This window comes from Scardinius erythrophthalmus (genome assembly GCF_964197995.2).
Source record: "Scardinius erythrophthalmus genome assembly, contig: HAP1_SCAFFOLD_55, whole genome shotgun sequence".
Classification (NCBI taxonomy): Eukaryota; Metazoa; Chordata; class Actinopteri; order Cypriniformes; family Leuciscidae; genus Scardinius; species Scardinius erythrophthalmus.
Genome location: NW_028296538.1, coordinates 465,778 through 480,320, shown reverse-complemented (window position 1 = coordinate 480,320; position 14,543 = coordinate 465,778). Strand labels below are relative to the sequence as shown.

Genomic DNA, 14,543 nt, shown 5'->3' with positions numbered 1-14,543 from the left:
GTTAATGTATGCAGAAGTTATTCCACTTCGTGTTTCTCTTTTCTCGCCATAAATTCGATTCCTCGCCACGGCCAAACCGTTCGAGATATCAAAAATCCGTCCGCAATTTAGCATCCTCAATGACTTGACTTCATGCACACCGAGTTTGGTGGGGATTGGATGAATTCTCTAGGAGGAGTACTTCGCATTCCACAGCAAGCGTTTTCCAAACAACCCATAATAGCCGACTTCCTGTTGGGCTGGCGTAAAACTTGACCGGGGAAAAGTTGTTTGGCACGATGAGATCTATATGTGTACCGAGTTTCATAGTAATTCATGCAAGCGTGTTTCATCTATGGACCGAGTTTTCAGACCCAGTTCAAGGGGGCGCTGTTGAGCCCCCCTGCCACGCCCGGGTACCAGCTTCAGCCCGGCCCTGATGCCAGGGGGTTCTGACTTGTGTGCAAAGTTTCAAGAGTTTTTGAGCACGTTAAGGACCCCAAAAGCCCCTGAAACCTTGATTAACAATATAAAAGCAATAGTCAGATCCCCCCTCCCCTCACACACACAGAGACACAGAGAGAGGGAGAGAAAATTCTCCAGAAAATCCACATTCAAACCAAAATATCTCTCTTCCTCTTGGTCCGAGCTAGTTACTGTAAATTAGAAAGTTGTCCGTCTTGATGAGAACAATACACATACCAAGTTTTGTTGCTGTTGATAAAACTAACCCCCCCACTTTTGACTAAAGGTGGCGCTACTGAGCCATTTCACCACGCCCGTTTCTGAAACTTTGCACATGTCTACTGGATAATAAATGTGATGTGTCTGTCGAGTTTCATGCATTTTCAAGCATGTGAAGAGTCTCAAAACCATCCGAAAAGAATATTAAAGTTTGATGCGTTGCCACGGCAACAGTATCTAAGATATCAATAATCCTTTCACAGGTCTACATCTGCCGTGTGTCTACATTATACACAAAAAGTTTGAAGCAAATCGGGTAAAAATAAGAGGGTGATTTCAAAGCATTTTGAAAGTGACACACTTCCTGTTGCCAGTTGGTGGCGCTATAACTTTGACTCACAAATGTCACATCCATGTGATCGGCCTCTTACAACTAACACACAGCTGAAGTTTCATCAAGATCAGTTAATGTATGCAGAAGTTATAACACACTTCCTGTTCGAATTATTCGCCATAAATTCGTTTCCTTGCCACGGCCAAACCGTTCGAGATATCAAAAATCCGTCCGCAATTTAGCATCCTCAATGTCTTGACTTCATGCCGACCGAGTTTGGAGGCGAATGGATGAATTTCCTAGGAGGAGTACTTCAAATTCCACAGCATGCGTTTCCAAACAACCTATAATAGCCGACTTCCTGTTGGTCTGGCGTAAAACTTAGAGCACGAAAGTTGTTTGGCCCTATGAGGTCTATATGTGTACCGAGTTTCATATTATTACATGCAAGCGTGTCTGATTTATGGACAAGTGTTCGGATCCCGTTCCAGGGGGCGCTGTCGAGGCCCCCTGCCACGCCCGGGTACCAGCTTCAGCCCGGCCCTGATGGCCGCGGGTTCTGACCTGTGTGCAAAATTTCAAGAGTTTTCGAGCATGTTAAGGGCCCCAAAAGTGCCCGAAAGGTTGACAAAATAATAATAATAATAATAATAATAAATATAGCTGCGAGCAGCGATTACGGGCCCAAGCCGGTGGCACCGCAACCCCGGTGCCTTTAGTTACCTAAAGGCACCGGGGTGGCGGTACCGCCGGCTTGGGCCCTCCATCGCTGCTCGCAGCTATATTTATATATATATATATATATATATATACATATACATACATACATACATACATACACACACATACATATATATGTATATATATATATATATATATATTATTGTTCAAAAGTTTGGGGTCAGTAAGATTTTTAATGTTTTTAGGAGAAGTCTCTTCTGCTCACCAAGGCTGCATTTATTGATTAAAAATACAAACAAAAACAGTAATATTGTGAAATATTATTCCAATTTAAAACAGCTGTTTTCAATTTTTAAATATTTTACATAGTAATTCATTTCTGTGATCAAAGTTGAGTTTTCAGCATCATTACTCCAGTCTTCAGTGTCACATGATCCTTCAGAAATCATACTAATATGATGATTGATGCTCAATAAATATTCATTATTATTTTCAATGTTGAAAACAGTTGTGTACAGATTTTTTTTTTCAAAATGCTTTGATGAATGTAAAGTTCAAAAGAACAGCATATATTTCAAATATATATATTTTTAACATTATAAATGTCTTTACTGTAACTGTTGATCAGTTTAACTCATCCTTCACAAATAAAAGTACTGATTTATTTTATTTATTTCCCCCAAAAATAAAATTTCAATTATTACTAACCCAAAACTTTTGAGCGGTAGTGTTTAACGTTACAAAAGCTTTAGATTTCAGATAAATGCTGTTCTTTTGAACTTTCTATTCATCAAAGACTGTACACAACTGTTTTCGACATTTAAAATAATAATGAATGTTTCTTGAGTATCAATCATCATATTAGAATAATTTCTGAAGGATCATGTGACAGTGACGACTGGAGTAATGATGCTGAAAACTCAGCTTTGATCACAGGAATAAATAACAGTTTAAAATATATTAAAATAGAAAGCAGCTGTTTTAAATTGGAATAAAATTTTTACAATATTACTGTTTTTGTTTGTATTTTTAATCAAATAAATGCAGCCTTTTAATAAAAAAAATCCTTTTTTTAGAGAATCGATTTTTTGACATTTGTGAATCGATTCAGAATCGTCCACGTCCGCATCGCGATGCATCTAAGAATAATTTTTTTCTCCCACCCCTAGATTTCATACAACAGGTTAATAAACAGTTACAATTAAGTCACTTACATTTTAGATGCAATGTTGACTGTTTTTGTTCTGTTTCAGCAGCGAAAATAGTTAAACAAAGATCACGGCAAAACCATCACGCATCACGTGTTTTCTCATAACTGAACGATTCAGCATTTTTAACGAATCGGTTGACTCAAAGATTGAATGATCAATCCATAAACATCTGTCTTAATCATGATCGACTCATTCGAACGAATCGTTTGAACGAATGAATCAATGACTCGCTTATTAAGATGGATGCCTGGCGACACCTAATGGCGGTTTAGTGTTGTTTAAAAGCATCATTCTTTCCCACATGTGTGTGATTTGTGTGTGCAACATTATCATTATTTTTCTTTCACTATTATATTAGCGATTTAAAAGCACCCACTCGTGTCACACGTCGATTAACCGGTGGGAAAATATCCTCAGACACATACCTAATAAATGTATATTTAAATACAATATTGGCCTACCTGGTAAAAAGTTTTATATACTATTTTGATGTCCTTTTGGACACAAGAGGGCAGTATAGCCCTATGTTTGCTTTTTTGTTGAACCAAATAGCACTAAATAGCCTGTTTTAACTTTTTCATTCTTCTTGAATTGCAAAAACAGAATAAAATGGGTTTAGTTGTGATATTTGCATTCTTTTATATAGAAATAAATGGTATATAATTACATTTTTAGAAGATTTTTAGTGTTTCCTTTTTGGACATTACTTTAATCCCTCGCCATAGCAAAACCGTTTGAGATATTTATTATCCATTCACAATTTAGCATATTTAATGTAGTTTCATCATGTTGAAAAAGTTTGGTACAAATAAAATAAATAGTTTAAGAGGAGTGGCTAAAAATTCAGAGGCTGATTTTGCAAAAAAAATCACATTCAGACCAAAATATCTGACTTCCTGATGGCCAGAGCTATTGAATGTAAATTAGAAAGTTGTCCGGCTTGATGAGAACAATATACAAACTGTTTTTTCTTTACTGTAGTTAAAACTAACCCCCCCACTTTTGTCAAAAGCATGTTGAAAGTGACACACTTCCTGCTGCCAGTTGGTGGCGCTATAACTTTGACTCACAATAGCTACATCCATCTGATCGGCCTCTTACCACGAACACACTGCTGAAGTTTCATCAAGATCAGTTAATGTATGCAGAAGTTATTCCACTTCCGTGTTTCTCTTTTCTCGCCATAAATTCGATTCCTCGCCACAGCCAAACCGTTCGAGATATCAAAAATCCGTCCGCAATTTAGCATCCTCAAAGTCTTGACTACATGCACACCGAGTTTGAAGGGGACACGGTGAATTTTCTAGGAGGAGTATTTCACATTCCACAGCAAGCGTTTTCCAAACAACCCATAATAGCCGACTTCCTGTTGGGCTGGCGTAAAACTTGACCGAGGTAAAGTTGTTCGGCCCGATGAGATCTATATGTGTACCGAGTTTCATATTAATTCATGCGAGCGTGTTTGATATATGGATCAAGTTTTAGAACCCCGTTCAAGGGGGCGCTGTTGAGCCCCCCAGCCACGCCCGGGTACCAGCTTCAGCCCGGCCCTGATGGCCGTGGGTTCTGACCTGTGTGCAAAGTTTCAAGAGTTTTTGAGCACGTTAAGGACCCCAAAAGCCCCTGAAACCTTGATTAACAATATAAAAGCAATAGTCAAATCCCCCCCTCCCCTCACACACACACAGACACAGAGAGAGGGAGAGAAAATTCTTCAGAAAATCCACATTCAAACCAAAATATCTCTCTTCCTGTTGGTCGGAGATGGTTCATGTAAATTAGAAAGTTGTCCGTCTTGATGAGAACAATACACATACCAAGTTTTGTGATTCTAGGAAAAACTAAGCCCCCATTTTTGACTAAAGGTGGCGCTACTGAGCCATTCCACCACGCCCGTTTCTGAAACTTTGCACATGTCTACGGGCTAAAAAATGTGATGTGTCTGTTGAGTTTTATGCAATTTCAAGTATGTTAAGAGTCTCAAAAGCATCAAAAAATAATATTAAAGTTTGATGCGTTGCCACGGCAACAGTATCTAAGATATCAATAATCCTTTCACAGGTTTACATCTGCCGTGTGTCTACATTGTACACATAAAGTTTGAAGCAAATCGGGTAAAAATAAGACAGTGATTTCAAAGCATTTTGAAAGTGATGTACTTCCTGCTGCCTGTTGGTGGCGCTATAACTTTGACTCACAATAGTCACATCCATGTGATCGGCCTCTTACAACGAACACACTGCTGAAGTTTCATCAAGATCAGTTAATGTATGCAGAAGTTATAACACACTTCCTGTTTCATTTTTTCGCCATAAATTTGTTTCCTCGCCACGGCCAAACCGTTCGAGATATCAAAAATCTGTCCGCAATTTAGCATCCTCAATGTCTTGACTTCATGCACACCGAGTTTGGAGGCGAATCGATGAATTCCCTAGGAGGAGTACATTAAATTCCACAGCATGCGTTTCCAAACAACGCTAAATAGCCAACTTCCTGTTTGGCTGGCGTAAAACTTAGAGCACGAAAGTTGTTCGGCCCGATGAGATCTATATGTGTACTGAGTTTCATATTATTACATGCAAGCGTGTTTGATTTATGGACATGTGTTTGGATCCCGTTCCAGGGGGCGCTGTCGAGCCCCCCTGCCACGCCCGGGTACCAGCTTCAGTCCGGCCCTGATGGCCGCGGGTTCTGACGTGTGTGCAAAATTTCAAGAGTTTTCGAGCATGTTAAGGGCCCCAAAAGTGCCTGAAAGGTTGACAAAATAATAATAATAATAATAATAATAATCCTACCGGAAACAATAGGGCCTTCGCCCTTTCAGGGCTTGGGCCCTAATAATAATAATAATAATAATCCTACCGGAAACAATAGGGCCTTCGCCCTTTCAGGGCTTGGGCCCTAATAATCCTACCGAAAACAATAGGGCCTTCGCCCTTTCAGGGCTTGGGCCCTAAATATAGCTGCGAGCAGCGAGTTACCTAAAGGCACCGGGGTGGCGGTACCGCCGGCTTTGGCCCTCCATCGCTGCTCGCAGCTATATTTATATATATATATATATATATATATATATATATATATATATATATATATATATATATATATATATATATATATATATATATATATATATACATACATACATACATACATACATACATACATACATACATACATACATACATACACACACATACATATATATGTATATTTATATATATATATATATATATATATTATTGTTCAAAAGTTTGGGGTCAGTAAGATTTTTAATGTTTTTAGGAGAAGTCTCTTCTGCTCACCAAGGCTGCATTTATTGATTAAAAATACAAACAAAAACAGTAATATTGTGAAATATTATTCCAATTTAAAACAGCTGTTTTCAATTTTTAAATATTTTACATAGTAATTCATTTCTGTGATCAAAGTTGAGTTTTCAGCATCATTACTCCAGTCTTCAGTGTCACATGATCCTTCAGAAATCATACTAATATGATGATTGATGCTCAATAAATATTCATTATTATTTTCAATGTTGAAAACAGTTGTGTACAGATTTTTTTTTTTCAAAATGCTTTGATGAATGTGAAGTTCAAAAGAACAGCATATATTTCAAATATATATATTTTTAACATTATAAATGTCTTTACTGTAACTGTTGATCAGTTTAACTCATCCTTCATAAATAAAAGTACTGATTTATTTTATTTATTTCCCCAAAAAATAAAATTTTAATTATTACTAACCCAAAACTTTTGAGCGGTAGTGTTTAACGTTACAAAAGCTTTAGATTTCAGATAAATGCTGTTCTTTTGAACTTTCTATTCATCAAAGACTGTACACAACTGTTTTCGACATTTAAAATAATAATGAATGTTTCTTGAGTATCAATCATCATATTAGAATAATTTCTGAAGGATCATGTGACAGTGACGACTGGAGTAATGATGCTGAAAACTCAGCTTTGATCACAGGAATAAATAACAGTTTAAAATATATTAAAATAGAAAGCAGCTGTTTTAAATTGGAATAATATTTTACAATATTACTGTTTTTGTTTGTATTTTTAATCAAATAAATGCAGCCTTGGTGAGCAGAAGAAACTTCTCTGTTATGTGCGCGCCACAGACTGCACGCACGTCCGCTTAGAGTTCCGCCTTTTGCCTTCTGTCAATATTACGTTATTAGAAAAATATTTTTTTAGAGAATCGATTTTTTGACATTTGTGAATCGATTCATAATCGTCCACGTCCGCATCGCGATGCATCTAAGAATAAATTTTTTCTCCCACCCCTAGATTTCATACAACAGGTTAATAAACAGTTACAATTAAGTCACTTACATTTTAGATGCAATGTTGACTGTTTTTGTTCTGTTTCAGCAGCGAAAATAGTTAAACAAAGATCATGGCAGAACCATCACGCATCACGTGTTTTCTCATAACTGAACGATTCAGCATTTTTAACGAATCGGTTGACTCAAAGATTGAATGGTCAATCCATAAACATCTGTCTTAATCATGATCGACTCATTCGAACAAATCGTTTGAACGAATGAATCAATGACTCGCTTATTAAGATGGTTGCCTGGCGACACCTAATGGCGGTTTAGTGTTGTTTAAAAGCATCATTCTTTCCCACATGTGTGTGATTTGTGTGTGCAACATTATCATTATTTTTCTTACACTATTATATTAGCGATTTAAAAGCACCCACTCGTGTCACACTTCGATTAACCGGTGGGAAAATATCCTCAGACACATACCTAATACATGTATATTTAAATACAATATTGGCCTACCTGTTAAAAAGTTTTATATACTATTTTGATGTCCTTTTGGACACAAGAGGGCAGTATAGCCCTATGTTTGCTTTTTTTGTTGAACCAAATAGCACTAAATAGCCTGTTTTAACTTTTTCATTCTTCTTGAATTGCAAAAACAGAATAAAATGGGTTTAGTTGTGATATTTGTATACTTTTATATAGAAATAAATGGTATATAATTACATTTTTAGAAGATTTTTAGTGTTTCCTTTTTGGACATTATTTAATTCCTCGCCATAGCAAAACCGTTTGAGATATTTATTATCCATTCACAATTTAGCATATTTAATGTAGTTTCATCATGTTGAAAAAGTTTGGTGGGAATAAAATAAATAGTTTAAGAGGAGTGGCTAAAAATTCAGAGGCTGATTTTGCAAAAAAATTCACATTCAGACCAAAATATCTGACTTCCTGATGGCCAGAGCTATTGAATGTAAATTAGAAAGTTGTCCGGCTTGATGAGAACAATATACAAACTATTTTTGCTTTACTGTAGTTAAAACTAACCCCCCCACTTTTGTCAAAAGCATGTTGAAAGTGACACACTTCCTGCTGCCAGTTGGTGGCGCTATAACTTTGACTCACAATAGCTACATCCATCTGATCGGCCTCTTACCACGAACACACTGCTGAAGTTTCATCAAGATCAGTTAATGTATGCAGAAGTTATTCCACTTCCGTGTTTCTCTTTTCTCGCCATAAATTCGATTCCTCGCCACAGCCAAACCGTTCGAGATATCAAAAATCCGTCCGCAATTTAGCATCCTCAAAGTCTTGACTACATGCACACCGAGTTTGAAGGGGACACGGTGAATTTTCTAGGAGGAGTATTTCACATTCCACAGCAAGCGTTTTCCAAACAACCCATAATAGCCGACTTCCTGTTGGGCTGGCGTAAAACTTGACTGGGGTAAAGTTGTTCGGCCCGATGAGATCTATGTGTGTACCGAGTTTCATATTAATTCATGCGAGCGTGTTTGATATATGGATCAAGTTTTAGAACCCCGTTCAAGGGGGCGCTGTTGATCCCCCAGGCACGCCCGGGTACCAGCTTCAGCCCGGCCCTGATAGCCGTGGGTTCTGACCTGTGTGCAAAGTTTCAAGAGTTTTTGAGCATGTTAAGGACCCCAAAAGCCCCTGAAACCTTGATTAACAATATAAAAGCAATAGTCAAATCCCCCCCTCCCCTCACACACACACAGACACAGAGAGAGGGAGAGAAAATTCTTCAGAAAATACACATTCAAACCAAAATATCTCTCTTCCTGTTGGTCGGAGATGGTTCATGTAAATTAGAAAGTTGTCCGTCTTGATGAGAACAATACACATACCAAGTTTTGTTGCTGTTGATAAAACTAACCCCCCCACTTATGACTAAAGGTGGCGCTACTGAGCCTCTCACCACGCCCGTTTCTGAAACTTTGCACATGTCTACTGGATAATAAATGTGATGTGTCTGTCGAGTTTCATGCAATTTCAAGTATGTTAAGAGTCTCAAAAGCATAAAAAAAGAATATTAAAGTTTGATGCGTTGCCACGGCAACAGTATCTAAGATATCAATAATCCTTTCACAGGTTTACATCTGCCGTTTGTCTACATTGTACACATAAAGTTTGAATCAAATCTGGTAAAAATAAGACAGTGATTTCAAAGCATTTTAATAGTGATGTACTTCCTGCTGCCTGTTGGTGGCGCTATAACTTTGACTCACAATAGTCACATCTGTGTGATCGGCCTCTTACAACGAACACACTGCTGAAGTTTCATCAAGATCAGTTAATGTATGCAGAAGTTATAACACACTTCCTGTTTCATTTTTTCGCCATAAATTCGTTTCCTCGCCACGGCCAAACCGTTCGAGATATCAAAAATCCGTCCGCAATTTAGCATCCTCAATGTCTTGACTTCATGCACACCGAGTTTGGAGGCGAATCGATGAATTCCCTAGGAGGAGTACATTAAATTCCACAGCATGCGTTTCCAAACAACCCTAAATAGCCGACTTCCTGTTGGGCTGGCGTAAAACTTAGAGCACGAAAGTTGTTCGGCCCGATGAGATCTATATGTGTACCGAGTTTCATATTATTACATGCAAGCGTGTCTGATTTATGGACAAGTGTTCGGATCCCGTTCCAGGGGGCGCTGTCGAGCCCCCCTGCCACGCCCGGGTACCAGCTTCAGTCCGGCCCTGATGGCCGCGGGTTCTGACCTGTGTGCAAAATTTCAAGAGTTTTCGAGCAAGTTAAGGGCCCCAAAAGTGGCCGAAAGTTTGACAAAATAATAATAATAATAATAATAATAATAATAATAATCCTACCGAAAACAATAGGGCCTTCGCCCTTTCAGGGCTTGGGCCCTAATAATAATAATCCTAACGAAAACAATAGGGCTCTGCGCCCTTTCAGGGCTTGGGCCCTAATAATCCTACCGGAAACAATAGTGCCTTCACCCTTTCAGGGCTTGGGCCCTAATAATCCTAACGAAAACAATAGGGCCTTCGCCCTTTCAGGGCTTGGGCCCTAATAATCCTAACGAAAACAATAGGGCCTTCGCCCTTTCAGGGCTTGGGCCCTAATAATCCTACCGGAAACAATAGGGCCTTCGCCCTTTCAGGGCTTGGGCCCTAATAATCCTACCGGAAACAATAGGGCCTTCGCCCTTTCAGGGCTTGGGCCCTAATAATAATAATAATCCTACCGAAAACAATAGGGCCTTCGCCCTTTCAGGGCTTGGGCCCTAAAAATAAGGCTTAAACATCTATTTCGTAACAAACGTGTGTGTTGTGTTTAGCACTTTCGTCAGTGAAACGCACTATAGGCTGAAATAAATGTCAGTAAATAATGTTAATCTAAATAATATAAGTAAGTTAAATATAAGAAATAAAATGAAAAACATTCATTAGATTTCCCCAAAAAGATAAATGTGTTGTCATATATACCGCTCTGCACTTTGATAGGGATGTGGGAGATGAGCAGGACAGAGACCATCTCATCTAATGTCTTCTCCCGATGTTCCAAAGCAACTTTCTTGTAAAAGGTCTGAAGGGCAAATTTTATCTTCGCAGGTGCAAAAGACATTAAGGCTATGTTTGATGTTGCACTGCCAGAGAAAGCCAAACTAAATTACCAGTGTGTATGAAAGGCGCTTTACAAATAAACTTGACGTGCCTTACCAATTCTGACATGCTCAAAATGTGTTAAATAGAATTTGACGTGCAAGTAAAAAGGTTTTTACTACAGTGTTTTTCTACTTTACCACAGTAATGGATGCAAATATAGTAATTAAAATTAAACGAAAGGAGGAAATGTTTATATTCACCTGCAAAAATGGGTAAAACATGAGTGAAGATTTGAGAAAATAAACGAGATTCCATGTCCAGTGGAATAACTCATGTAATATTGTTAAATTTGTGGAAAATCGAGTGAAAACAGAATACAAGGCTAGCAGACGGCTTAAATATATGGGCTTGTGTACCCTTCTCATTTGGCATGAATTTAAATGTTTCCATGGTTCTGATGTAACATTTAATTGCTAACATATTATTTATTTTTTAAGCAAAGCTTTGTGCTTTACTCGCTGAAATATTCACATTTTGGTGTACCAGATGGTCGATCTGAGCATGTGCAGTTTAACTGAATTTGATTTATGTATGCTTAGGCATGAAGAAGAGAGACGTAGACGTGAGGAAGATATGATGCGTCATAGAGAGCACCTTGACATGAGACGCCAACCAGATGGATTCAAGCCCAGTTTCATGGAGAGTGTGAGTATAGGCAAAATGCTTCACTTTCATTCTGATGTTGTATTTCTTTTAGCAGGGCTCCAGATTGTGACTAAAATGGTCACAACAATGTTCCCTCTTTTTTTTTTTCTTGATTTTCTTTGTTGGGTGGACATTAAAGGAGAACTCCGGTCAATTTTAACATTGAGCTCATTTTTTTGTAAATTTGGAGTGTTGTCAGTACAGAGAACAACGACTAAAATCGGTGTTGCCTACACCGTGTTATCCTCTTTTTAAAATTTGCACCCTGTTGACTTAAATGGGGCAAGTTTTAAACCTGCTTTTAGCCTAACATCCTTGATGTGTTATTACAAGTGCCCAGTGCATATCACGCGCGTGAACTCGACAATCGACTACTGTGGACTTCGACCGCAAACAGGAAGTAAATACAGGTATGTGCGCTGGCTGAATTAACATCTCTTTTATTCATATCTTTCACATCTACTGCAGTCAGATTCACCGTGTTCACTCTGCAGGAATCACTCACATGGCTGGGCACTTGTAATGACACATCAAGGAAGTTAAGAGGCTAAAAGCAGGTTTAAAACTTGCCCAATTTAAGTCAACAGGGTGCAAATTTTTAAAAGAGGATAACACGGTGTAGGCAACACCGATTTTTGTCATTGTTCTCTGTACTGACAGCACTCCAAATTTACAAAAAAATGAGCTCAATGTTAAAATTGACCAGAGTTCTCCTTTAACAATGCAGTTAATTCAGAAGTTACTAAATGAAGAACATTTTAGGTTACCTGAGAAAACATTTTTGATGTGATGTGTACCAGTCTCTACCAGAGCAGTTCAATTCTTTAATATAATATAATATAATATAATATAATATAATATAATATAATATAATATAATATGAAAAAAATGAAGCAGTTACACTGAGATGGTTTGAGACAAACATAATGTGATTTTGTATGGTTAGTTATTGGCTGAGGACAGCATTAACACCCGGGGTCGCCGGTCGCACCAGCGTGATCACTTCGCTTTTTTTCTTATCAGTGCAAAAGACACTCAAATAACTCAGTCTATTTTTGTCATACAGGCAAGTTTTATACATTTACATTTACATTTATTCATTTAGCTGACGCTTTTATCCAAAGCGACTTACAATTGCTATATATGTCAGAGGTTGCACGCCTCTGGAGCAACTAGGGGTTAAGTGTCTTGCTCAGGGACACATTGGTTTCTCACAGTGGATTCGAACCCGGGTCTCTCACACCAAAGGCATGTGTCTTATCCATTGCGCCACACCACCCCCATCATTATACATCATTATACATCATTCAAACCTGTTAAATATCTTCTTTTATTTGTGTACATAATAAATAACATAAACTCATAATAAAAACAAAATGTTCTTCTTTTCATAAATAAACATGATGCGCGTTCTGCCGTCTTTCTGTCCCTCAAAACAAAGCATCAGACTTCATCATACCTCTACTTTTAATCGAGTTTGGAAGGCACACTGTGAGTTTACACTGGATTTACCTCAGAAGAAGAATGCGATTTGAAGATATGATTTTTAAGGTAAGAAATGCTTTATCACTTATAATAGTTAGCATGTTATTGTTGCATACACTTCACATTGAACTGGTGTCAGACTAAAATGGATGAAATGGATGGAAACAGGTTATTGATATGTATTAATATTGAAATATGAACTATAGACAGGTAGGCAACCTTTCAGTGTTAAATAAATATACATGTACGACACAAGGATGTTTTAAGCTTGATAATATAAAACACAGCATGAAATAAAAGTAGGCTAGTATAAGTGTTTACACTAACATGATGAATATTATAATGTTTAGACCCGTGTTTACTGTTAAATACTTGTTCGTGGATATCTGTTCAAACGTAGATGTTTATAATGTGGTAACAATAATGGGAAGCATTGTAATTTTGGGTCACTAGATTGCCCTAGTAGCTTTTGAGGGCCACATTATAGCCCTGTGCATTTGAAAGTAAAACATGCCAAACATTAGGCTACCTGTTTTTACTCAAATCTCATTTCATAACGTCAAAACAAATGATAACATTTGAAGTAACATATGATAATCGATATATGTTTCTCTAGTGTAGTGTACTATTGATTTATCGTTATAGGCCGTCTGCATTTTTGTAAAGTAAAAATTATTATTATTTTATGCAGCCCTACAAGTATATGCCTAAAAGGCACAACAAACCTGGTGTTCATATATATATATATATATATATATATATATATATATATATATATATATATATATATATATATATATATATATATATATATATATATATATATGTGTGTGTGATGCGATCTGGGAAAACCCGTCGGATGTCGCGCTGGGCCATTTTCAGTAAATTCCAAAATAGTTTGAATGTCAGGTTTTTTTTTGTTCAAATTTTTTTTTCATTAAATTATTATTCTATAACATCTTTTCTCTTATCTCTGAAAATATCTTGGCAAAATTCCGTTTAGTACGGACAAACAGCGATTTATAGTGTCAAGCTGAAAATACTCTTTCTCTAATGCATTCTATGCAATCATTTTCTCTAACGCCCGGCAGAGGTTAAAAAAAAAAACAAAAAAAACAATCGCTGTATATCCCATACATCTGTCCGTCTCTTAACACTACAAAGATAGTTTACCTATAAAATAAATCACATAACATATAGACTACAGTGAATGTGTATTAGTGCGCATTTCGCACCAATCCTGTTTAAACTATAACGTCACGCAGTTTTATAACAATAGCGAGATGGAGAACAAGAATTATTACAGAAACACCGAGTGCTCCTGACAGAGCTTTCTTTTTCTTCTTGAATTTTGCCACGCACCATTTTCATATAAATGTGATTTTCATATTCAAACGCTGACAGCCTAAACTTAAACTTCAAAGTTACAGCTACGAACTGCGTCTGGTTCTCTTACGAGAATAACGTTACTCTCGTGTTGCTATTGAAGCTGTTATGTATTATAAGTTGCTGAATATACTGTAATACACTCATTGATTATTAATGTGCCTGATAAGAGTTGATTCTGAATAATACAAAAGA

At 37.3% G+C, this 14,543-nt stretch overlaps 1 protein-coding gene across 2 annotated transcripts in view; it reads left to right on the top strand.

Moving 5' to 3' along the window:
* pspc1 (paraspeckle component 1) overlaps window positions 1-14,543 on the top strand; it is a 172,379-nt gene that overhangs the window by 49,477 nt on the left and 108,359 nt on the right. For both annotated transcript variants that reach the window (XM_081394622.1, XM_081394621.1), the window contains one exon: window positions 11,372-11,477. In XM_081394622.1, coding sequence (XP_081250748.1) covers window positions 11,372-11,477 — 106 coding nt within the window. The remainder of the gene's footprint in view (window positions 1-11,371; window positions 11,478-14,543) is intronic.